General features: G+C 38.5%; 1 protein-coding gene across 3 annotated transcripts in view; it reads left to right on the top strand.

Moving 5' to 3' along the window:
• slc4a3 (solute carrier family 4 member 3) overlaps positions 1-26513 on the top strand; it is a 37405-nt gene extending 10892 nt beyond the window's left edge. The window contains exons 3-23 of one of the 3 annotated variants that reach the window (XM_066687387.1): positions 603-853; positions 1856-2022; positions 3711-3931; positions 11441-11583; positions 12087-12267; positions 12744-12879; positions 13421-13477; positions 15066-15243; positions 16006-16105; positions 16461-16645; positions 16745-16970; positions 17250-17462; positions 17700-17848; positions 18113-18307; positions 18576-18788; positions 19205-19294; positions 19647-19813; positions 20072-20325; positions 20892-21061; positions 21571-21744; positions 21927-26513. In XM_066687387.1, coding sequence (XP_066543484.1) covers positions 603-853; positions 1856-2022; positions 3711-3931; positions 11441-11583; positions 12087-12267; positions 12744-12879; positions 13421-13477; positions 15066-15243; positions 16006-16105; positions 16461-16645; positions 16745-16970; positions 17250-17462; positions 17700-17848; positions 18113-18307; positions 18576-18788; positions 19205-19294; positions 19647-19813; positions 20072-20325; positions 20892-21061; positions 21571-21744; positions 21927-22004 — 3548 coding nt within the window. In that variant the 3' untranslated portion in view covers positions 22005-26513. Of the gene's footprint in view, positions 1-602; positions 854-1855; positions 2023-3710; positions 3932-6953; positions 7915-11440; positions 11584-12086; positions 12268-12743; positions 12880-13420; positions 13478-15065; positions 15244-16005; positions 16106-16460; positions 16646-16744; positions 16971-17249; positions 17463-17699; positions 17849-18112; positions 18308-18575; positions 18789-19204; positions 19295-19646; positions 19814-20071; positions 20326-20891; positions 21062-21570; positions 21745-21926 lie in introns of those variants that run through there. The other 2 variants (XM_066687388.1, XM_066687389.1) reach the window with 2 other exon arrangements.
• Positions 26514-27294: the final 781 nt, after the last annotated feature.

Here is a 27294-nt window from a genome sequence, read left to right as displayed (position 1 = left end):
TACACCCCATACTATACTGACTATAGAGCTGTTTGTGATGTAAAGCATTACATAAATGCAGTGTATTCTTTTGGACATTATTGTAAGATTAAAATATTCCTCCCAAAGCCAGGAAGTCTGTCAAAGAGGACATGGCGCTTAACTGAGAAACAATTATTGGCATCGTAATGAAGCATTGTTCTAAGTCTGTCGAGTGAAGTAAACATATCTGAACATTGTGAACTATTTCTGAACTTAGACACTAAAGAATCCTAAGAAAGCTAGACTGATTACTTAAAATAAGTTGAGGTTTAAAAAGCCAATATAAAGGTTTGCTTTGTAGCATTGTCATGACTTTACATTTAATTAATGGAAATAGGCCACTATCAAATAACATATCAACAAACCATACAAGGAGTACGTGTTATAAGACAGAGCTTATTACTGCAGTTTTATTAGCTTAATTTGGTAATCCTTGGAAATGTCACTTACATAATTGCTTTAGAAAATTCAGCTTTTTCAAGGAACATGATACCCCCAAACACTGGCAGAAGTGGCAGATACTATTAATGATAAAAAGATCATTGCCTGGAGATCATGTTTTCTGCCTGTGTTGCTCGCAGATCACCGTCACACCTTCCATCACACTCACCACCCCTTGTCCACCCACCTCCCTCCAACGCTACGGTTTCGGAAGAGGGTGTTTTGCCTGGATCGCCGCAAAAAGAAGAAACGCAAGAAAAAAAAGACGTCCATCCCTCCCTCTGACATCACGCCAACAATCCAGGAAGTAGATGAGGAGGAGGCGGAGTCTGAGACGGAGGGGCAGGGCCAGGTAGCCACACCCACCGAACAGGCAGACGACAAATCAAAGGTAAGTAGGGGCTGATGGGACAAATAACCAATATTTTGTATTTTGATACCCTTCTGATTTTTTACATTGGCATCTATGATTTTGGGGCAAAAACTATCAACATAAAATGCACAAACTCAACATATTTACAGTAACTGCAGTTAAATACATCTCAAGTATAATTTACTTTTACAGGAGCTTTTCAGAATACAACTAATTGCTTTTTGTGCAATACAATGACTGTATTATTAATGTAATCTTAACTCTGACCACAGTAACCACACAATGGATATAGCGGATGCTTGAAGGGGGGGGGAGCTGTCATAAAGATGGATCAATTTTCATTAGGCCTCAACTTCCCCCCACCCCCTTAAATCAAGTGTGTACTATGAGATAATAGGCATCTGAGACAAAAATAAATATTTGTTTCAATGCCCGCTCAGAAATGTAGTGCAAGTCAAGAGAGCTGACCTGTTAGACTGTTGGAAAATATTAAATCATTATTAACGATTACATAGGTAAACTAAGGCTTCTTAATGCATCACCTAGACTTTTTTTCATGTGGGAGAGTGTGCGAGTGCATCTCCATAGAATTAATTTCACAACCGTCAAGCGGACTGGAAAATATACCCACGATGAACGAGCAGATAATTCAGGATGATTGGGAGGGTGTCGCTGTGTATGCCAGGATAAATCTGCATCTAAAAAAAAAAGAACATTCACTGAAAGCAGTCTCAAACTGGCGCTCACCTTCGTAATTATTCAGACATGACTCATAGACAACGTACTCCCCAGAAACTCCACAAAACAGCCTCTTCAGAATCTGCATATACTCCTTAGAATAGATCAATTTTGACTGATGATGCATCCCCACATTATCTCAGAGTAACTGTTTTGTCCACCATCTCCTTTTACTGTGAAAAGGTGCACATTTATATGTCCCTTTTCATTGTAAACTGGAGAAAAAAATAACAACTGAACTGGAGCTTTGATGGTTTCTTTGAACGCATCTAATCCTTTCAGTTTAGCCTCGGCAGCGAAGACGATTTTGCACCCCCCCTGCCCTTCATGAGTTTCCACATAGAGAGTGAGTGCCCCCCGACCCCCAAGGAGGTTCCCTGTGGCAGTGCAGACCTTGAGGGCAAGGACCAGGGACAGGAGGAGGAGGAGGAGGAGGAGGTTTTGAGCAGGTAGGCATTCTTCTGTCCAGAGGATATGGCAGTGAAACCAGTTGTTCCTGTAAATAGTTCATAACTGAGTGGGATCTTTGTGATGTGTTACCAACTTTCACAGAAGACGTATGTTAGAGATAACACTGCTTAAAGTTCAACATTTGTAGGAATTCCTCAATTTATAATTTATATTTGTAAGGTAATTAAATACATTCCAACCTATGAATAAAATAATTGTATCCCCCATTTTGTTGTATAATGGCCAACACTGTATTTTTATGTTCTTCGTGCTTAACTGTGATTAAATAGCTTATTAAACTAACTCTTTCTAGAGATGCTGTATTGTGATAGAAGTAGAAAACTTTGCCCTTATTGCCTATTAAGTTTGTATTATTATATCATGTTGAATTCTATCGTCGATCTAAATGTGTGGGAAAAACAAAACTACAAATTATGACTCCTGGCCCGTTTTCTTTTGCTTCATCATAAACCACAGCTGCTTCAGAACACATACTTGACAGTTATAATGTAAATATTTGACGTTCATTTGATACTTAGCGTTGTGTAAATTACAGATATTCAGGTTGCTGTCTTCTTTATTAAGGGTTTTACCAGAAACAAAATATATCTGTTGTGCAAATATATGCAGTAGCTGTTGACATTTCCATATTATTGGTTTGGCACTATAGGTCTGTAAGCATATAAAATGAGTATTAGATAAGTGAGGCAATTGCTTTACATTTATTTCTATTGAGTATAGCCCCACCTGCTGGTTATTGTGTTGAATTACTTCAAAGCTAATATACAGTCTCATCTGCTCGTCTCAGTCTGCACATAAAAAAAGTGTAATGCTTATTTACAGTTTAGCAGGGCTTATGTGAATAGGTTAAATGTCTGTATCCACATACAATATTTCAGAAATGTAAAAATACTTGCTTGCTCAAGTCTAATGCTGATTTGTAACTCTAGCTCATTGTCAGGGGGTGGTCCATGCCCATTTAAACCATACAAGGTACACATCCTTCCCCCTGCTTGTGCTTGTGTGTGTCTCGCAAGCTACGCCACTGTTTCTGTACCTCCTCAACTACAATCATATGTAAAAAGAAAAACCTTATCGCACACTAACTACATCTCACAATAAAGATTCAAAAGCAGAGTGCATGGTTCAACATTAAACTATTTATTACAAAGTGCTAATCGTTATAAATAACATGAGTCACCTTTGTGTTGTTACACTATGCTAACCAGACTTTCTAGGAGAATTCTAGCTACATCAATAGGTACCTTTCATTCCCAGCTCCTCAGTGATAGCTTTTTATATAATGCCTTTCTTCTAGATGTCCTTGTATTCTTTATTTGCTCTGTTGTACAATTCTTCATGGTTAGATACACAGATAAACTTTTCCTTCAACCCACATGTCTTCCTGATGTTTTTAATTGGTCAATGTCATTTTTAATGCACGTACAATTGGATAGAATCGAACTTGTTTTGATTCCAAAATTGGCATATCACCATCATACGATAATGTGAGATAGGAATGCACACACTAGTCTTTTCACACATGTAAAAATGCATTGGACCCAGTGTGCAAAAAGGCCTTAAAAAACTAGTTTAGAATTTACCACAGAATTAACATTTGCTCACACACAAATCTGGTATTCGTGAAAATTATATTGCTGATTCAGTGACTCTGGGTTTGTTGTAGGTTCTCAAGACCCCTGGATCCCCCAGAAGTGACCAAGAGAGGCTGGTTTAGGAGGAAGCCTCTTCACCGGCTCACAGGGGGCCAAAGAGCGAGCTATGACCTTCGAGAAAGGATCTGCATCGGGAGCATGACGGCCATGGAGACTGCTGTCTACCAGAAAGTCCCCACAGATGAGGCTGAGGCCCAGATGCTGGCCAGCGCGGACCTGGACGACATGAAAAGTAAGCATTAGATGAGAGAGCCTTGTGTGGCGATATAATGTGAATGTCGCTGGGAGAACCTGATGTTGTTCATCACCAGCTGTTACATCAGGTAAAAAATGGCAGCATAGCTTGCCTACTTGCATTGTCAAGGGCGACAAAGCTGGTGTCAAGTGGGTCTGACACTCACATTGGTGTTCAATTACACTGGGGGACATTTTTAGGTTTCTAAAGAAAAGACTCCAGCACATTATAAGGCACAAGTACCATCATGTATCAGCCATGACCAATTTAAATGCTTTCTGGAATAATGTCAAGACGGCAGTGTTTTGTTAAGGGTGACCAACATTTGATGTAGTAAAAGAGGGGTGACATTCCTTTTGTATTTGGAACGTCATTGCAGTGACTTTCCCAGAATCCCTGGCTCTCGGAAGGTCTCGCTCTGGAGGATGATCCAATCACCACTCGCTTCTGTCCTTTTTTTTATAATGCCCTTATATAAGGCTAGGCTGATGTTTGGAGATGAAGACCTGTGTTTTTTTTTTTTATGAAGTGTGCTCCAGTATGATTTCAGTGAATTACTATTCATATTTAATGCACATGCAGTATAATATTGTGTATTATATATTTATATATTACACAACGTTTTAACACATTGGAAATCAAAGATAGTTTAGTAGACAATCTATGAATGTGTTTTCCCGTGGTTGTTTTGTTAATTACCTTGAACTTAGTTTTGTTAATTTGTATCAGAGTTGCCTGATTTGACATTCATATGTTTAGCAATATTGGTCCTGTCAATAAGCTAATTGCCTGGTTCTGAACTGAGTGTGTGAATGGATGTGTAGTATTGGCAGTCCAGATTGAAAATATCCGTAAATAGTGCTGATGCACTCCACCAGCCAATATCAGTAAAGGTAGGACAAATTGATTTTATGTTTCCCCCTTTTCAGGCATGTGGAAATTTAACTCCTCTCTGTGTACTAATCAATGGAAGAAGTTACATGTACTCTATGAGCCTCACCCGAATTAATTATATTTCAGCATGTATCATTAAGTAAAACTTTAAATGAATGTACTAATTATAGCAGAACTGTACATATTATCCCTAGTCAGCTGTGGTGAAACTGTTCTGTTTCCATTATTGTCAGTATGCTGTGACCTGTTGAGAAACCTATATCTATTTTTGCCATTTGCTGGACCCTGTTAGAGCGATTAAACCGAGGTGACCGGACTGCAGTTGTTTTTCTCTCTGATGTAATTAACATATCCACCCTAATGGATTTTCTTTACCAGCAACTCTGCCTGTGGCCTTTCCTGCTTTTAAAGCATGGAAATCATCGAACACTGGACACAGCTGAATCAGAAATGAGCTTTTGACTGGAACGAGAAATTGGATTTTTATTAGTCACAGAGATCACTTATTCTATGCTGGTCATATTTTGCTTCCGATTTTGTTGCATTGCACTGGCTTGCCTCCATTTTCAGGGTACATTTTACATACAGATGTGACCCATGAAACAGTGAAACAAAAACAAAATAAAATGAGAATACAGTCCGTTGGAAAAAACAAAAGCATTGCTTGTTTGTCGATTTGTGAAGCTGGTTGTAGTGTTCATGAGGTGGTGACAAAGTCGATAGGGAAAGTTTAGTTTTTTTTCATAGTCCCCAACAAAATCAATCAAAGAAGCTGCATGTCTCTAAGTTAATGTCAACGCTTTGTGTACTTCTAGCTTTAAAAAGACTTACTGATTTACTGTAACAGAGAACTGTTCACTAGTCATTGACCAGTATTGCTCTTTTCTTTTGGCTCTTTATAAGCCCATGCATTCGGTGACGGCTGTGGTTGCATTGAAGCTATCTTTGCAAAACAGAAGCAATTTCAACTATCCTGGCTGGGTGGGGTACTCAGCACATCATTTATTATAGAGACCCCTAGTTCAAGATGACATAAAACCAAAATCATATCGGTGAAGCTATGTTTGGGAAGCAGTTTGGGAAGCAATGTTATAAAGTATATTTTTTGTCTTTTACTCCAAAATATATTAAGAGTTTTTCCATTATTTGGTGTCATTACATTAAAATACATTACTGTAACATTTACTTAGTGATCTGAGTTGAGAATCTATACAAGTTTGCTAAGAGTTCACATACAAATCTAAAATAACTACTGAAAAGTGTGGAGGATTGCTTGAAGGACTGTGCTGATAAAAGATCTCTCAATGAAGCATTGTCTAAATTAAGTATCTAATCCAATTCATTATCTTTAAATAGTTTTTCTTTCCCTACTGTTATTCTGTACACTTTGAAATGGACATGACAAACTAATGCATTGAAAATAAAAAGTAACAATAATGATGGCTTATGATGTCATAAAATGCCCAAATACAGGTTCACAAGTCCTCAATAGGTTGAGAAACAGCAACAGGAAGTACATTTGAACAACATTTAGCAGAAATTGCAGATTTAGTGAATCCTGTTTAATAATGCTTATTAAACTTTTAAACTTGTATATTGCTAAAAGAAAAACAAAATAAAACTTTGATTTGGTACCAGACAATATAGGCTACACCTGCAAGCTATGACTACTACATAGAAAAGTATATTGGTGTCGTCAAATATACATAGTAAACCTAGACCACAATGATCCTCCTTGGGAAATGGTCACTGGCCAAAGGTTTCACTGGCATTGCTGCCCAATCCCTCATCCTTTCCACACTCTGCCTAGCTGATCCTCTCTGAACTATGAGGTGACAGGCTTTAACTGCAGTCAGCTGTAAAATGCCCACGGAATTCATCATATACATTATTTAAAAACCAGTCAAGTATCTGAAACAAAATCCTCCTTGTCCCTTTTAATCATGCTCTGCTGGTTGTGATTGGATCGATGAGTAACGTCATGGAAATTAATGTTGCCCCCCTGGACAAAGAAGCATCCAGCAATCCAATACATCAGCTGGGGGAAAAAACAACAGATCAGTCGTGTGAAGAGCTCCGCCAACTCAGAAACTAACTTCACTGTCATAGTTAAATCAGTCACAGCTTTGACCAGACATTTCTCATTGTAACAGCAGAGAATCAAACAGTCTGGTTCTGCTCACGTAATAGTCTGCAGCATTTTTGACTCCAGATCTGTCTTACCTACGAAGAAAGGTCCTGTTCAGCCAGTGAATCCTATATTCCTAACAATTCTCCAACCTGGAAGTACTCTTTATTCTGACGGTGGGGAGGAACCTGTGGGTTCAGCCAACTTTTCCATTAATTTCTCCTGACCTTTTATTTTTGTTGTTATTGTTCTTTGATGATGGTTTGCCTCAGCAGAAACATTTAACGCTCAAGTGAAGAAGAGACGTGTTTTTTTTTTCTTGTCCACTGCTTACAAAGCAGCTTTTCGATCTTAGATTCTTATCATTCGTTGCTCAATTTAGTTACACAAAACCAGACTGAAAGCAGAAAGCAGGAAAGAGGTCTGAACAGAGAGGTTTTACAGCATGTTAGGCTTTTGAATAACAGGGTGTCATACAGGGAAAGGATTGTCACACTGGGACTGCAGGATTGGATGTTTCCCTGAAGAGCACTTTTGGGAATATTGCATTGCATTTTAGTTAGTATTTATTTGTCACGATTAAATTAAGGGCAAAAGAAGGATCCTTCATGGAGTGCGGAGGCTTTTTTGTTTGCTGACACCGGCTTCAGGTATCCCAGAATTGGGCAACTGCAGGTCTGAGAGGGTCCGCAAAGAGCCGGAACGCTGGATGAGCCCTGCCCCCAACCTGCCGGCGGCTCTGCGGAGGTGCCAGGGGAGAGGATGATGGTGATCACGGAGGAGCGGGAGGCCCTTGTGGGTGGGAACCGAGACGAGGGAGATGAAAAAGAAGAGGCAGAGCATGGCTGTTTCTCCTTAGACAGCTTAGAAGACTTTGAAGAGTTTGTCTTGGATTTGGAGGACTATGACCTTTTGGAATCTATTCGGGCACACATGGGTTGCGCTGGCTTAACCTCTCGTAAGTGGCATCGAATTTCCAGAGGGTTTTATTACGGGAGTGGAGTGTGATTTGGGTTCTAATTGGGTTTGATTTTATTTATTTATTTGTAGGAAAGTAAATGTTTATCACAGAACTGGCAAGAAATATCTGAGAGCTTAGAAATAAAACTATTCCTGTTCAGTTTTTAGATTCTGAATACATATTGATGAAGTTGCATGGAGCGGGACTTGGCTGTGAGAAAGGTGTTCAGTAAGTTAGGATTAGCGAAGAAAATCGAAATTATGATGATCATTTACATAGGCCACTGCACCTTTAAGGTACTCCTTGCACTGACATTTAAGTTTCTGAATGCCTCCAAAAAAATATTAAAATATTCTGTTCTCTCTGATTTTCCTTGAGCTGTGGAAAGGTGTATCTATTAGGCAGCTACTTAAGATGTCTCCAGCTCAGACTCGACACATGATTTGTACTTAAATATGAGGTTATGATGATCCTACCCACATAGATTTAACTACTCCTTAAAGTTTTTTTTGCTTCTGGTTACACCCAATGCTCTACCTAGTTATAGATAGTTACCCTGCAAAATCATTTCAGAAAGAGAAGAAACAAATACATTTAAAACACATCTAGTTTTGTGTTTTGTTCTTGAAATACTAGAATCTGTTTTAAAATACTTCAAATGACATGTCAAGGAACAAAAACTGCATTATTCATAGAGAAAGAACAATTACTCAAAAGTTTGTTCTCACAGCAGATCAATTTGATGTGAATTCTCTCTTCTTCTCATGGTTGATTTATAGTTTTCAAATACAGTTGTCTTCGTAGCCTCTAAAAGCACAAAAATAATTTACCCCCTACAGATAGGCCTGACATTGCCAATTGATTTGGGGATTGTGAATCATACTGTGCCATTGATTATGTAAGGACCCACTAGTTAATTAATGTCAAATCTATTCCCTGCTTTGGTGTTGCAACAATCGAAAACTGCCCCAGGTAAAATTACATTGCTGTGCCTGTCCCCAAAAAATAGGGTGTCCCTATATAGCCCTGGGTTTGGCCCATAGCAATAACTATACCCATGTGGAGGTATTCCATTAACCAGTATCTCTTAATTAAGGGAAAAAAAAAGGGATGTCTAATCCTTAACTCCTTAACTAAATAAGACACATTTGGTCAGATTTATGAGGCCTTTTTTTCCACCTAAAGAAACAATTTTTCCTTTGATAACTTTTTGTAATTTTCAAGATTAATAATATTCCATGTTCAGCATAGCTTAAAACCACTAAATGTTTTTTGGCAATGGGGAGTTTTGCTTACGAAGTGGAAGAAATGATAACCCAAATGGCTGCTCTTCTCTTGCTTTGTGCCCTTAGTATGAAGGGTGACAAACAGTGGGCAGCTTCCCCTCTGACCAGGCAATTAGTGTGAGTGTGTGGACTTGTCTATAGGTCCTGCACCTCTGTTTGGATCTGTTCTTTACAAGGAGCAATGTGATGTGTTCTGCATGTGATCTGTCGAACACTCACAGAAATCACTTCTGCTGCTGACGCCAAGGTTAAATGAGAATGGGGAAAAATACATTCAAAAAGTAAATGCATTCAGGCGCAATTAGCTTTTTAGTGCAAGAGATAGTCTATAGACATCAATTTGACACAAACCTTTTGTATTTAATTAAGCAAGGGGAAAGCTTTAATGTGACACAATGTTGAGTGTATTGTGTGTAATTAATTGTGTATCCTTTTCTCACAGTTACATTGTTATATTTGGAGCTCACATTTACTGTTTTAAATGTCAAGGTATTCCTATGAAATGGATACTGGCACAGATGTAATTAATCACTAAGCACTAATAACTATAAGCACATATTAAAACTATACAAAAAATGGATCCGAGGTCAAAACAGCAAGTGAATTGGCAACAGTTACAAAAACAAGTTATTTCTAGACTTTGTTTACCGCTTTCAATTAAATAGAGTGCAGTCTCAATGATAACAGAAAACAGCTGGAGATAAAGCCAGGCTGGCATGGGTTGCTTTTGAGAGCCCCTCGAAACAGACCACTTAACTGCAGAGTATGGCAGCTTGAGACTTAGTTTGTGGAAACTCAGTGAAACCAGTGTTTATTTGGCCATAAATACTGAACTGAATTATTTAAAATCATACTTCTGCACTTTTTGAACTCTTGTATTAGATCAATAATTCTTGCTCCTCAGCCACTGCTCTATTTGCATGAACTTTGACTATCATGGACCTTCTGCCTGACAGTGGGGCCTTGTTCCCAGCATTTCTTAATTAATCAGTTAGTAATGAAATCTTGCTTCACTAGGAACTTCATCTGTTTGGCACTGTGCTTCCATATTGTCATTAATCTGCACCACACTTGGCTTTTTCCCTTACATGTCTAGTTAAGCCCGATGTAAAAAATGAATTACAAATGGAACAAAAATGTTTCCAGGAAGTAAGGGCATGATAACTATTACAAAAAAATATAGCTGTTCTGTAGAAATAAGGAAAACCACAGAGGTTGGTGCCTCTTGGTAACTGCCACAGACAGAGGCATACAACTGTGGAGCTTCAATCTACATATTTATGAATTTTGTAAAGGAACATATTAAAATACAGGACTAACAAATGTGTCAGGCTGGAGCATATTTCAAATGAAAGTGTTCAGTGATGGGCCTTTGCAAGAATAAACTTACTCCATGGAGCCTACAAAAGGTGAGTCAGAATAATATCCTTTTCTTACTTCAGTCTGCATTAGGTTCATCTCAAAGCATTACTTGATCCACTGGTACTTTTTACAAGGGCCATTTCATGTGTGTGGATAGCAAAGGCACCACAATGGTCAAAGGAAATGACTTGAGTCAGTTCAGGCACAATTATAGCCTCTGAGATAACAGAATCGAAACATGATGGGTTGAAGCACTAATTGGGTCTGTTTTATTCCTGGAAAATTGCCAATGCCGGTCCCTGCTCAGTGTTGTGTAAATAGAGATTAATGGAAACATTGTTTTAATTACATTTTGGGTGCAGTAACAACATATTTTGGATCCATTAGACTATAATGTATTCTCAATTCTCCTCAAACAGCCTTGAACCCAAAACCGAAGATAACATTCTAAGGTCTGCTAGATAGCTTTTATTTTTCTGAAATTATATAGTTGTTAGTGAAGTCAGATTTTTTTTTTGCTTTGCTTTTCAAAGAATCACTGTATGCAGCACTGTTTTTAAATCAAGGTTTTTCTTTAATGCACCTTCAGTATGAAGTATGAGACACTCAGTAAATTAACTTTTGGGTACTGTGTTTATTTACGTGTATATATATATATATATATATATATGTGTGTATGTGTGTTTCTGCTTTATTTCAATGTATATTAAGTTACCTGAATGAATTCGTTCCTCAGTGAATAGCCTACATAGTCTGAATATGTAAGGAAAATCCAAATGACTCTCCAGATTATGATGTAATGGTAAATCTTTTATCTGGGGGATCTTCTCCGTGGCTCTTGCTCTTTCTCAGTTGCACTCTGTGTTCTTTGTAAGGTCACCGATTTGAAGATAACCCTGGAGTGCGGAGACACCTAGTAAAGAAACCATCTCGCAACCAAATAACTCGCACAAGCAACAGCTCCCCTTCTTCATCTAGCCTCAAGAAAAAGAAGAAGATTGACAAGAAGCCCCATGAGGTGAGAACAAGGCCTCGTGTCAGCCCTGTGAGGAGAAGTTAGGTCTCAAGCTTCACAACCAATACACACACACACACACACACAAATATCACCATCACCATCAATCCACTACTAGATGGAGGCCTCCCCAAGATGTTTCCACTTGCTTCAATTTATATAATACAAATATTGATAAACAAAAACAAACAATACAATTTCATATTGGACATAAAACTTTATGACATGTTGGAAACACAAGGAGGTCATTCAGCCCCTCATGACCATCTATCTAAAAGTTGCTTATTGATCCAAGAACTCCCATCAAGCTGTTTCTTGGAAAAATCTATTGAATTCAACCTAAAATAACTAATTGGAAACTTTTACCTTCATCTAATTAACCCCTTTAGTCAGATTCTCTTGTCCTATAACTTCAGATTAGTTAAAACAACTGAGAAGAATAATTGAGTCTCTGTTTCTTCTATTTCTAACTTTTTTATTTTTGTGTCTGGGCTGCTGGTTTCCAGGTGTTTGTGGAGCTGAATGAGCTGATCGTGGACAAGAACCAGGACATGCGCTGGAAGGAGACGGCGCGCTGGATCAAGTTTGAGGAAGATGTGGAAGAGGAGACGGACCGCTGGGGGAAACCACACGTAGCCTCCCTCACGTTCCGGAGCCTTCTGGAACTCAGGAGAACCATCACCCACGGTGAGAGAGAATTGTGACTGAATGAGCTGCTGTCTTCGTTGTTTCCGTTTATTTGCTATGCTTAGTGAAGTTGCAAGGGCACACTGATGGGACAGGAATGGAGAGAATTCCCACTGTGTTCTTTTCAAAGATTAACTTCCATTAGAAAATATAGGGTGTCACTTGTTGGTCACATTGGCTTCTTTCAGGTCCATACTTCAGATAATATAGATCAACAGACTGGGCTTTAATTTTCCTCAAAAAGGGCACATTTTGTGGGGAGGAAATCTAGTGTCACACAATACTTCACTAATTGGCTTCAGTATATTTTGAACATTTTCTCATTTACTTTTAAGCCACACTTTTGCTAGTTCCTCAAGCTGTTTTGTTTTATGAGAACATCGCATGATATTAAAGTCGGTGAACTCAGTGGAGTCAAGGATAATCAATTAATCTGGTGGCCTACACAAGTGCTTGATATTTCTGAATTTCTCTAGGGGCCGTCCTGCTTGACCTCGAACAGACAACCTTGCCCGGTATCGCACACCTTGTGGTGGAGACCATGATCATCTCTGATCAGATCAAGGCCGAGGACAGAGCCAATGTCTTGCGGGCTCTGATGCTGAAGCACAGGTAAAGATCACGCACCCTCAGAAACAGATACTACTATCACTAACGTGGCAGTGAAACCAGAGTTAACATAGACACAGCAGAAAGAGGATAACGAAGTAACAGCTGTCTCTGTGTTCAAGAAAATGTTAACATGTTATTTACCTTTTTGTGAGTATCTTCATAAGAATGGAATCTGTTTAGCTTCTTAATCAGCATCACTAAGGCGTGGAGTAGAACATCACAGATTATGTTAAAAAACTAAAGTAATATAGTATTATATTGTATTTAATGCTGCAACACAATTAACTGAATTATTTCCAATGTCAGTACAGTAAATAAAACATGTTGTGTTTAAGCTGCAGTATAGACAGACCATACCTTATTTTGTACCTTAGGCTTTTTATATTTTTAATGATGCTGCGACAAATAGCTTTAGCAGTTGATGGATTTCGTAAGAGTTCTCATCAATTTCATATCAATCACCATTACCAAGTCTGTTTGCTAATGTCAGTGTACAGATCATCCACTTTCCAAGGCAAATTACTGATTTTTTCCCTTCCAGCTCCCATCAACCCATTACTCTAGCAACTCCTCGGGACTTCCCTGTAAAATCAGAATGGTATCATGTTCAAACATTAACACGCTTAATCTTGCATGTTGTCTTTGTTATAATTGCACCTGTTTAATTTCACTGTGAAATCTAAACCAGTCAGTGTTCCTACTGTGACCGCGATATAGACAAAATATTTTGTTACAAACATTTTGTGTATCAGGTTTGCAATTTTAAGTAGGGAGATGGGGAATTTAACCCATGTTAGACAAAATAGTACATTTTTATTTGAGCAAGTCTGCTGTGTGTTGTATAACAATATTATGACCTGAGACTACTTAGTGTTTGTTAAAAATACACTGTCTAGCTGGCTAGTAAATGTGTGTGTTTCTCCATTTGCTGAGCCTTTGAAAACCTTCACATAAAGCTTGTATGCTGCTAGTGGGAATGAAATAGATTAGATACAAATAACTGCATTGCTTTTTGACAAAATAGTAATGTGTGCTATCAAGCTATTTAACTTTGTCCTCAATAAATATTGAAACTTAACAGCATAAAGCCATTAAGTTTTAATTGAACTCTTGAGTATTTCTCGACCTTCATATTGACCGAAACAGCAAATGATCGATACAAAAAAAACTATGTAGTTCATCGAATGGCACTGGGCTACACTTTGAGATATATTTGGCAGCTAAATTCAAATTGTATTTCAAAATTGATAAAGTAGATGCCTCGTGGCAGTTTTTAAAACTGAACAATGGACTACCTGATATAACTTCAGACTGCCATCCAAACAATTTGGCATTCATTCCTGCTGCAGAGGATCTGAAAGACGTCATTATTTGGCTAGCAGTTTTTGCAGTGATTAACGTCTATATGGTACTGTAGCTTTGACTATATAATTCTAGGCTGGCTACCTTTTACTGCTGCACAAAGTATGGCTTTACTGCAGCTGTGAGCTTGCTGGCATTATAAAGTTTTATTTTTAATGAGCCCAGCAAGTACAAATCCTAACAGACATAAACCCAGAATCACACAGAACAGCTCATAATAAAACAGGGGACAGTGGAGAAAATACAGATGGCAATGCACTACTGCTTTGTGCTTTATCAGGCGTACATCATCCATTCAATCATGGTGCTGCAATACACAGAGATATAAAGGCAATTTGACGGATTGGTGTGTTTTTGCTGTGACATTTTCCGAACAGTATGATGGAGCAGATGGTGATGCTTCTTCTCATTCAGAGAGGGTTGTTTCAATCTGACATGTGATGACTAAGATTATTTGATCTGAAATGTAAAGGTGAACATGCAGCTAAATTACAAAGGTAGTATTTATATATTTATTTTTACCTCAGCCTACACCATTGTGAGTTGTGCTGAATGGTGGTTTTCAGAGACATGTCCCCATCTGATGTAATTTTCCATATTCCATATGTAATATTGAAAACCAAAAACTATAATTGTACTTACTGACTTAGAACAAGCCCCCAAAAAATAAAAGGACTTTCATTGGTATTAAGTCATTCTAATAGGCATTGTTTTACTCCCTTATGCATGGGGAATTTTTAACATACACTATACTGGTAAGTAAGTAAGCTGGATGAAATTGTACAGTTATAAACAAATGTTGTGTCTTGCAACAATGTTTTCAGTCACCCCAATGATGAGAAGGATGGGTTCTTCCCACGCAACCATTCGAGCTCCAGCATGACTTCAGTCCAGACCAGCCTCCATCACAACCACAACCACACGCCAGAGACCTGCCTGCCCTTGGTCGGAGAGGACAGAATCGAACTTCATGAAACCAAATCCCAGGAATCAAACAAAGAGGTACTTTTTCATTTTTTCACTTTGCACATAATTTCACAATAGTGCTGCTAGAGTCATCACTGGAACTAAGACATTTGATCACATCACCCCTGTATTAGCTTCCCTTCACTGGCTTCACATCCCTTTCCATCAATTTTAGGATTAAGTACAAAATCCTTTATCCTTTTTTTAGTTTTTAAAGTACTTTATGCCATTGGTCCTCATGATCTTAGTGAGCATCTGAGTTCCAAGCAGTCTCTTCGTCTACTTCAGTCCGATGATCAAAGACTTCTTTCTAACTCGAATTAAAACATGCCTTTTTCTTTAAACAAAAATTGTGGTTTCTTTTGTCTTTTCTATATTAGGTTTTGATTCTTATTGTCTAGTCTTTATTTTCAATTGTTTATTATTATTAACTGAACTAATTGTTGCTGATGTACAGAGCTCTATAAATAAAATTTATTATTATTATCTTTAAGCATTTAATTGAGTTTATATGGGTTTGTTTGGGGGGCGGGCATAAGAACTGGTGGCTATTTCCAGATCACAGGCAGAAGACTGTGGAAATCAATAAAATCATAATAATTACAGAATCCAGGCTTCTATGCCTATGTGTTCAGAATCTATTTGTATTTACTTTTGGCCAAATGAGTCTGGGCCGATGTCTGCTGTTCTTTTACTGAACTGCAGCCTCTTTCTCTCTCCAAATTTACTCTATAGAATTGCTCCTTCCTAGGCACAGTGGATTCATGTTTTTTTTGTTGTTGTTGTTTCTTTCCATAGAAATCAATACATCATCATAGCTCAGACTTGCATAAGACCAAATGCATAAAACTGCTGGAAAAGATACCAGACGATGCTGAAGCTACAGTGGTCTTAGTGGGTAAGCTGTAACCTCTTGTGGAATAGGTGTAAACAGGAAAATCAATACCTGTCCACGGAGTCTACAGACCGTGTTCAGTGCCTGTGAATTATTTTTCAATCCTGAAAGTCTGTGAACACATTCTGAAGATTTTTTTTTTTTAATAAATTTGTTGCACAAATGTATATTGTTGTGAGCTTAGGAGACCTTTTTGTCATTTTGCATGAATTAGGTTGTGGGAAGTGATTATTTGTACTTTGCGGTACCACAACAGAGTGTACAGCCCTTTTTATTAACACACAGTTACAGTTCAGATAGGATGTTTTATCTGTGATATGAGACTGAAATCTGTGTTCTGACTGTGTCTGTCTTGCAGGCTGTGTTGACTTTCTGGAGCAGCCAGCTATGGCGTTTGTGCGACTCAACGAAGCTGTTTTCCTCGAGTCGGTCCTGGAGGTACCCATTCCTGTCCGATTCATGTTTGTGCTGTTGGGACCCAGCCAGTGCAACATAGACTACCATGAAATCGGACGCTCCATCTCTACCCTTATGTCTGACAAGGTCCGCGAGTCCTCGGGATGATTTGAGGGATTTACTTAAATCATTTTCATATCCCCGTAGATCGAAAACAACTTAAACCCAACCCCTTGTCTCCCACAGCATTTCCACGAAGCTGCCTACTCTGCGGACGACCGCCAGGACCTTTTGAATGGTATTAATGAGTTCTTAGATTGTAGCATTGTCATCCCTCCTTCTGAAGTGGAAGGCAAGGACCTGCTCAAGTCCGTTGCGTCCTTCCAGAAAGAGATGCTGCGAAAGAGAAAGCAGAGGGAGAATAATAAGTCTGGGCAAAATGTGACGACTGGCCTTGTCCCTGAGGTAAAAGGTGAGTTCTTGGACACGTGCTCTATTATTCATTGATTGAGTGAGTGTGCAGTACAGCTAGGAGAGAATCAGTGATATAGTTCAGAACTTCATTAAGAACTACTACCATGTTTATATTTCAATATGTGGGAAATATATATGAATGTTGTTTTTTTCATTTGGAATTTAATTTATGTAGCTAAATGGATACATATTGGTGTTTGCATCCATTTGTTTGTAGGAAAAGCAAGTTTGGACAGCCCGACGTATGAAAGCGTGTGTTTTTTTTTTTTTTTTTTAGAAGTGAGTGTGGAGGAGCGGCCGGAGGAGGTTGAGGACGATCCCCTGAAGCGATCTGGAATCCCTTTTGGGGGGCTCATACACGATATCCGCCGACGGTACCCCCGCTACCTGAGTGACCTGCGAGACGCTGTTCACACACAATGCCTGGCTGCCATTGTCTTCATCTACTTCGCTGCTCTCTCGCCTGCCATCACCTTCGGAGGGCTACTGGGTGAGTCGGGACACCTGTAGTTCACAATTGTATTGCAGGGATGGTTACTAGAATTTGTACATTTCCTCCAAAATGAACACACACACATACAGACTCAAGGTATCAAAAAACCTGCATCTAGTATATTCTTTAGCTGGAGATCTGGAGATCATAATACTAGAAAAAATTGACTGTAATAAGTGGAGGTACATGTTCCAAGTCTAGGTGTTCAACTTTTGGTTGTCTGCCTTTACCCAGGAGAAAAGACAGAGGGCATGATGGGAGTTTCTGAGCTGATTATCGCTACCTCTACTCTGGGTGTCCTGTTCGCGCTCTTTGGTGGACAGCCTTTGCTGATTATTGGCTTCTCTGGACCTCTCTTGGTGTTTGAGGAAGCCTTCTATAAAGTAAGACCAGAACTACAGCGTGTTTGAATCTATTATACAGAACCACAAATATATTTGTATGTTTTTAGAAAGTGTGCTGAAATATTACACAATTATATTGTATTATGATCTTGTTCTGCCATGTACTTTTATTAATTATTTTTAAATGGTTGTTGCATTTTGGCAGACTGGAGATCCAGTTTTGAATTAAATAATCAAAGTATTATACATCTAAACTGCCATTACTTCACTCAGGTTAACTGCAGTGAGTTTGTCCTTTCTCAGTTCTGCCAGGCCCAGGATTTTGAGTACCTCACAGGCCGTGTGTGGATCGGCTTCTGGCTGGTGTTCATCGTGTTTGTCATTGTGGCGGCAGAGGGCAGCTTCCTGGTTCGCTACATTTCTCCTTTCACCCAGGAAGTCTTCGCCTTCCTCATCTCCCTCATCTTCATTTACGAAACGTTCTATAAACTCTTCAAGGTAAAGTGCTGGTGCTGGTCGCTTGCATTTCATTTCACTATATATTTCAGCAAATACCTTTATTATTATAGTTTTCATATTAGTTTGCATTAGTTTCTCAATGGTAAATGCTAGTATATTGTTAGGAGACCATGTTGATATTGTCATCCAGTGAATGACACTGCTGGGTTCACATCTAATGCACCTGTGTGATTGTATCAGTGGTGATGTACATGTAGTCGCACAGCTGTGAAGAAAGTGCTGTTACAGAGTAAGGTTATGTTTGCAGGTGTTCAGCGACCACCCACTGTTGAGCTCCTACCCTCCGAACTCGCAGTCTTCCCTGGGGTCAATCAACCTGTCCCAGGTGGCCAGTACCACGGAGTCACTCGTGGGGATGCAGCCCAACACCGCTCTGCTGTCCCTGGTGCTCATGCTGGGCACATTCTTCATCGCCTTCTTCCTCAGGAAGTTCAGAAACAGCAGGTTCCTGGGAGGGAAGGTAGGGAGGTATTTCTCTCCTGGTCAAACAGATAGGGTGGCCAATGCATTGGACTGACAGTGTTTTCTCATTTTCATAGGAGGGGTGGTAGAATTGCCTTCTCCCCATCAGTATGATTTGTAATCAGAATGCAGAAGGTCATATGTTTGAAACTAAAAGTAAACTTGCATAAGATCATTGGAAGAGCTCAATGCAGATTTTGGGAAAATGTACTTCCACATTCTGACTGCACCGAAAAGACATTGATTAGAAAATTCTTATTTTTGATCATCCTAATTTGCAGTGGTGCTTCCAGCATAGCCTAGAAATAAATGTCACAGTGACACCAATCATGTCCTTCACAACTGCAGTGTTTATTGCCTCTTCTGTTACAATATCATGTTTTTTTGACATAACTATTTTTTGGTCTATTTAAGGCTAGAAGAATAATTGGAGACTTCGGAATCCCAATTTCAATCCTTTTTATGGTGTTTGTGGACTACTCCATTACAGACACTTATACACAGGTAACAATGTTCATAAATATGTCAAATGTTTTAATAAATTATCAGAAATACAATGAAGATATTAACCCCCCAGTTTGGAAGATAACTGGTATTTATTTTCCAAAACAAAGTGTTTGAAACATCCTGACTAGCAATTACTGATTTGAAAATCACACATCCATTTACACAACCTAAACAATAAACTGAAGATGTCTTTCCTTAACATGACATGTTTAAATGTAGAATAACAACATCTCCTACACAGAGTACCTTCCCTGAGGACCAGATCCTGTAGATTTGTTTAGGTCTGTTTAATCCATCCACTTGGTGTCACACTGTGTGTGTTTTTTATTTTTTTATTCTCTGGTTACAGAAGCTGAATGTGCCCTCTGGTTTCTCCGTTACCTCCCCAGAAAAGCGAGAGTGGTTTATTAACCCAATGGGGAACAAACAGCCTTTCCCCATTTGGATGATGTTTGCCTCTGCAATTCCAGCCCTGTTGGTGTTCATTCTCATCTTCATGGAGACTCAGATCACCACGTGAGTGTATAAGACAACCCTGCTTTCCACGAAGCCTTCTGTTAATGTCAATGTTACCACACTGCATATTAATATTATATATTCCAGATGAGCTCTTAATAACTTAATTTAAGCAATGTACTTGATTAGTCCTTTTCAACTACTTTTTAGCTCAGACAAATTTGAATAGCTTAAAAATGAACACAATCCCATTTTACTCAGGTTTTGTGGTAAAGATCTGGCATGGCTATTAAATGTGTATGTTTGACCCCTGTTTAGCCTGATTGTCAGTAAGAAGGAGCGCCGTCTGGTCAAGGGGTCAGGGTTCCACCTGGATCTACTACTGATTGTCACTATGGGGGGGATCTGCCCCCTTTTTGGGCTGCCCTGGCTGACAGCTGCCACAGTCCGCTCTGTCACTCACGTCAATGCCCTGACAGTGATGAGTAAAGCAACCGCCCCTGGGGAGAAACCCCGAATCAGAGAGGTGAAGGAACAGAGAGTGACGGGCATGATGGTGGCAGTGCTCGTGGGTAAGACCCCTCTTGAATCCTGTGCCTGACAGTACAGATGGATGTGATTTGGATAAGGTTTCCATTGCAGCATGAAACTGGAATGTATCTGCGTCTCCAGTAGTATCGTTTTGTCCTCTTGTGAGTTTAATTATACATTAGCTTTCATCTGTTTTGAGAAGTTATGGAGCAAACTTTGAATGACCTTTCACATTTAGGGAAATTGATGCATAAATAAACTATTATGAGTCACAAAAGGTTATTCTAAACGAGTTGATATGTGGCAATAATGAATGGAACTAATATTGACTTTGCCTATTAGAGTATTAGATTAACTTAATTAAATCCTGGAGCAAGTCCAACACAGGGAAATAGTTTTTATTTATGTACTTATTTTTGCCTAGTCATTCCTCCTAATTCCCTTGTACTGCTAATATTGCAAAACAAATACATGGATCCAATTCAAACTAACCCCAGAACTTTATTATATTAGTTAGACACTTATACATTGACATAATTATTCACGTTAAAAGTGTGCCTGAAAAGTCAAGAAAGTTAAAAACGCTGCCATGTTGCTTTGCTCGCAGGCCTCTCTATTGTCATGGCGGACGTCCTGCGTCTGATCCCACTGGCTGTGCTCTTCGGGATCTTTCTGTACATGGGTATCACCTCCCTCACGGGGATCCAGCTTTATGAACGCATCATGCTTATGGTCACTCCGTCCAAACACCATCCCGACCACATCTACGTCACCAAGGTATTGCTCCTCCCTGGCCAGACGTGCCTCTGAACTGTAGTCTGTATTAACGTTGAGGAAATACAAATGTATAAACTATAAAGATGTCATAGAAGCAGACGACATCCTAGCAGCAAAATTAAATTAAAAAAAGATTAATAAGGCTCTTATTTATATCATAGTGTGTGCACAATGTGTATAGTATAGCCAGGTCCTTTGCTTTTACACAGTGGTTTACCTTATTGTAATTATGAAGGTTTTAAAGGCATCTTTGTTTACAATTTACTCCCATAGCAGCCAAGGTCAGGGTGGTGATATCTTCTTCCACTGTGCTTAGTAGAAGAGTCACGTTTGTTCTTAGGAGTATCCACTAGATGGTGCCCAGACCATCTTTTTTCTCCCCCCAGAAACTGGAGTAGTTTGCATACTTGATGTTTCTGGTGAAAATAAATAAACGGATCAGAAAGTAAAACAGTATGTAGCAAAATGATATGAGTTGCAGCTCCATGTTTTCGTCCCGTGCTCTGCAGGTGAAGACGCGGCGCATGAACCTGTTCACCTGCATCCAGCTGGGGTGCATCATTGTTCTGTGGGTCGTGAAATCTACAGTGGCTTCCTTGGCCTTTCCCTTTGTCCTGATCATGACCGTCCCCCTCAGACGCTTCATCCTTACCCGAATCTTTGAAGACAGAGAGCTTAAGGCTGTGAGTGTTGGATTTATGAATTGCATTTGTATGAAACTGCTGAAACTGCATGAACTTCCCATCTGAGCTCAGAGATTTAAAAGACATTTAAAAGACAACCTCTGGGGATGAAAACTAAATTAAAGCAAGTGATATGGTGTAAGGATAAGCTCATCCTGATTTGATATATTTTCATTTTTCAGCTGGACTCCGATGAAGGTTCTCCAAATTTTGATGAGGATGGTCAGGACGAATACAACGAGCTGCACATGCCTGTATAGACTATAACAAACTTTCAGAGGTAATGTGAACACAGCAACACATTTCAGCTAAGCAAATGGAGAGAGACCAGTGGAGAACAATTAGTGGGATGTGGGTATGTGTCAGACACTGGTGGGGAAGAGATAGCAAACTGACAAAGTGATTTGTGTGTGTTTGAAAATATTAGGTGATACCAATGCAGGGACTGTATATTTGTACACTTCTGTACCTGTATGTGTGAGAGATGTTCTGACATTGAATGCCTAGAACGCTGGTTTCGGCTCAACATTTTTCCAGGGACGTCAACCTCCACCTCAAATGTTTGTTGCAACTTTGACTGACTAATGAAGACTCCTAGGTGCACAACTACTAAAAAGAATCCACTTCCATCCCAAGGAAACTCCATATGCATACTGGGCACAAGTGCAATGAAGACAATTAAAGCATGTAGACAGTCCAGTAGGTCCACTCTGACCAGGAGATCATTTGATGGCAGTCAGAAATAGAGGATTTTTCAAAATCGAAAATCGAAATTGAAACTGTATTATATATACAGTTTACCTTATTAATTCAGTACTGTATGTGTTGCCAGCTTGAGTATACATGTTCTGGTAATACTTCATTTCAGTGGCCATAAATACACTGTAACCAATTATAAACTTTCTAGTTTCGGTATGGAGAAAAATGTAGTATGCAATGATATTATGTACATTGCATTTGAAGCAGGGTGGCTGACATACTTATTCCAGCTGAAGGTAGAGATTTACTTGAGTGAATTTTATTATTGTTCAGTCCATTTCAAACTCCTGGTAGAATGCAGTCGACCCAATATAATGCACTGAAAACTGCATGAGGTATAGAAAGATATTTTTATGAGGTAGATTTTACGATGTACAGTCCATAAAAGTGAATAATGTATGATGTTTTGGATGTAGAAATGGAATAATTTAATACAGAAACAATTGCGTGATTGATTTATAATATATAATTTGTTTTAAAGTGACCACTTAAATGAAGTGTTACCATTATTTTTATTGTTACCCTTTGATGAATAATTTATTTCGTATTTATTGAACACTGAACACATTTAGTCATGTCAGTGACAGAACCATGGCGATTTGTGGTTATTTATCAACTGTTTAGTCCTGATTTCTTTCAAGATGAAAGAATATGATACAAAATGACAGGCAGTCTATTCGTAAATCACAATAGGAACTTAAAATGTTGAGTGCTCTGATGAAAACAGCTGTATTTTATTACATTTTAAATGGCAGTACATTCATGCACTGTGTTTAGGACAATGATCAGGTATATTAGACAGCATAGTGGTCATCAGTAAGTTCTCATAAACCCAAGCAAACATACTACTTGATATGATAAATTAAAAGCCATCACTTACCATTAATGTCAATGTATTGGAGTTACCCAATGTAAAACATAGGGAATGGAATCAGCTTAAATCAATCTATTGTGTTCAATATTTACAAATTGTGCCTAAAAATATATTCTTGGAAATACTGGTCTTATAATTGTGTATTGAAACCTTTTTTTAATGCAGATTTATCAACTGATTTGCTGTTGTCTTTAAATAAGAATTTAATATGTTGATGGACCTAAGAAATGCAACATGGAATTTCATGAGAACACAAGATTGTTCATTTACAGAATGGCAAGATCGTGGCAAAGTTATACTGGACTGCCAGTAATCTCACACTGGTTTCATAATGCAATTTAAATGGTCCTATTGAAGGCACAGTAGCACATAAGGGCAGATTTATTGACCACTTAAGCCAAATTGTACAGTCTTTTTTGAGAGAAAAATAAACCTGTTACTTTTACAAAACGGAGGCTGTACCTTAAGCCTGTTAACTCTGTCACTGGTTCATCGTTACGGTTTTTGTCTAGTAACACTGGCAGGTCACTCTCCTTTTTATAAGCTGGGGAATGTAGCAGAATAGAGTTTTACACCGTACACAGCACAAACGCCTGTTTGTTTGTTGCAAGTGTTTCTAATGGGGTTATGTACAATAAAAAGCCCTCTTTGATACAAACTGACATTGTCAGGAAGTTTAGATTATATACTTTGTTTGTATGCGAATGTAGTACAAAGAGTCTGTATTTCTAACATTTTTCTATCCAGGATATTGCTTTTTGTATTCATTTGTTGAATACACAGCTGTTATAGAAGAGAGTTCAGTTTGAGTTCCCATAAAGTCTAATTCTATCTTGATACCTTTGCCTGCTGGCCATTAAATTCAGTATTGGTGTAAATTAAGAAAAACAAATCCAATGTCTTAATGTATTCCTAAATCTCCAGGTGTCATAACCAGACTGTTAAACATGACTCAGATCAGTTCAAGAAATTAGGAGCACTGATTACTGATACTGGGAAGAATATATTTAAGCTGTAAAAAAGTCCTTATGTAAGTCCCAAGAACAAATCTAAATTTTTCCCATTTTATTTGATTTTATTATTGGTACAAATACATAACTTCAGAATTAAAGTATGGTTTTCCTTAAGAATTGTCTATCTTTCCTTTTGAACTACTTCATGAGTCTTTGTTCATATTTTCTGTGCAAGAGAAAACAGTAGCATAATATTTATCTGTCGCTCCTTTACATGATGATCTAAAATACAGACCCCCAGTGGTAAAAAATCAACCAACTTCCATAGTCACCTGCTACATTTCCCATTTTATTAAAACATTAATCTGATCAGCTTAACACACATTATCAATTAATTACATAATTACATCTGACAGCAATGAAAGCATGCTGCTTAATTTAACCTGAATCTTTAGCATAAACACATTTGGAAAACACTACTGATTTGATGTTCTTTAAACACTGAATAAAGCAATGCAATTTATACATAGCAGCAATATATTTTCACGTACTGAATTTCTGAAGCAGTTCACCAATCAGCTCAACTACATTGCAGTTCTTTGACATATTGAATGTATACTTTCAGAGATTAATCTGCAAATGTTGTTTTATTTAGATTTCTTTCAGAGTTTATGGGATTTCACATTTCTGAATATTCAACTGGAAGAATGTTGTATTGTAAGAACCAAGCAGTACCAAATTTAATTGGGTGTGCCCATTTAGCTGTGCTCTCATATATTGGCTTCATCCATCCACGATTGCAAGAACTGACTTAAGTCGGTATGAACTGACGCTTGACAGTGGAAAGCTCAACTGGGCTTCCTCTGTCTGAGTGGCAACTACTGGCAATGGAACTGGCCTGTCTGGTGTTGGCAGTTGCCATGGCAGCAGACATGTTGTTGCCCCAAAATGTGACATTCCAAAGGCAGACGTTCGTGCTCGCTGCGGAGCTCAAAAGATCTTTGTGTTTGAGAATGCACTTGTGCTTATGTGTGCGAACCAGAACAGATGCATACTGATTTGGAAAGAGAAATACAACCCAAATCTAATTTTACATAGAGACCAAGACCATGTATTTCCCCAAACAGGAAGTATTGATCTGAGTTATACCTGAGCTTCCTAGTTGATACAGATTTAAGCATTGGTCATCTCCCTTTCTGTCTTTGGTGTCTCACATTTTGGAGCAAAAACAAAGCAAATTACAGCTTACCTATTTAAAAAAGCAGCAACCATCCAAGAATACAATATTCTTATACCGGCTCTGTTTTGCTAACATTGACAACATAAAACGGCAACATTGGCAGACCCAACCTCCTTTTTTCCATTATTGTAAGGGACAATAGATCTATGTAGATGTCTGGACTTGAATTTGCAAGACTTGGATGTTTGTTTTCTATGTTTGTTTGCCTGTTTAATGTCCGGTATGTTTCTGACAAAAAACTAAACAAAAAAATCGTAATGTTTTGCTATGGGTTTTGGATGGGCTCTGAACCCCGTGACAATCACAGATGTTTTAATTGCGGCATCGGTTAGTGCAGGGCTGTCCAAATTCTGTCTCTGAGGGCCTAAGAGTTTCTTTAGTGTTGTTGTAGGATTATTTAGCTGCTCTGTTTATTTTCTGAACTGTTAATTTACCCCATATACAAGATTTAAGCAGCTGAGTTAAAGTTACATGTGGAATGTAGAAAACTGTGGCCTCTGAAATCAGAATTTAGACAACCCTGAGTTAGTACGTATATGAAGACTTTTTTTTTTTTTTTTTAAAGATGACACAAATTTTGGAGTTTCCTTTTCTTCTATATGTTTGAAAGTGTATATATGCAATATGTTAGTTAATTAATGTCAGAATGGACCGTTTAAGACCCACGTGACACTCAGAATTGCTGTTTCAACTCCAATCTTCACATAACAAGGAATTTTGTGTTTTCTCTATCAGAAAAAAGACATGCATTTTTGTGTGGGTCATATATGGTAAAAATAGTTGTATTACATTAGGATTAGCAATACACAGTATGATATTATCCACTGGGTATTTTAAATAGCAGTTATAATTGCTGTTATTCTAAAGAGGGTTTACAATCTATTGTAAAGTAAATTAGTTATTTTTCAGTTTCAAAATAAATATTTATTGTGTTTCAACTATACCTTTCACGACCATTCTTTTGCTGCATTTCATAAAACCTGTTTTTAATCTTGATTTTAAAGAAAGCAGAAATATGAAAGTACATAAATGTATTATATATAAAGGCATCTCCAAAATACTTCATACCGACTGTAAAATATGTTGGTGGATCTTTGAAGCTATGAGTCTGTTTTTCTTCCACTGGTCCTGGGGCCCTTGTTATGGTCAACGGCATTATGACCTCTACTAAGTACCAGGACATTTCAGCCAGAAGCCTGGTTGCCTCTGCCAGGATCCTGAAACTTGGGTGCAAGTGGATCTTCCATCAAGACAATGACCCAAATAACACATCCAAAGCCACAAGGAAATGGTTAATTGGCCACAAAATCAACATTTTACAATGGTCATCACAGTCTCTGGACTCAAAAACTTCTGGTTTGAAATTGAAAAGGGCAGTCCATAAGCGCAGACCCCTGGATTTTAAGGATCTGGAAAGATTCTGTCTGGAGGAATGGTATAAGATTCCTTTCAATATGTTTTCCAAACAAGGGTGCCAATAATTGTGACACTTATTTTAGATTCCCTTGAATCATTAATACACGTGACACTGTGGTGGGTTGGACCCGGTGCTGGGGATCTCAGGCGTGGGCTTAAGAAACACAGAGGCATTTAGGGGTGTGGTCCTGGTCAAGACAATCTCCTGAACTCCAAACTGAATGTCTGAATGGGAAAGAAAGGTGATTTAAGCAATTTTGAGCGTGGCATGGTTGTTGGTGCCAGACAGGCCGGTCTGAGTATTTCAC

The sequence above is a fragment of the Amia ocellicauda genome, chromosome 16, assembly GCF_036373705.1.
Source record: "Amia ocellicauda isolate fAmiCal2 chromosome 16, fAmiCal2.hap1, whole genome shotgun sequence".
In the NCBI taxonomy this organism is placed as follows: Eukaryota; Metazoa; Chordata; class Actinopteri; order Amiiformes; family Amiidae; genus Amia; species Amia ocellicauda.
The sequence above is the reverse complement of the archived record's forward strand: the minus strand, read 5'-3'. Positions and strand labels throughout refer to the sequence as shown.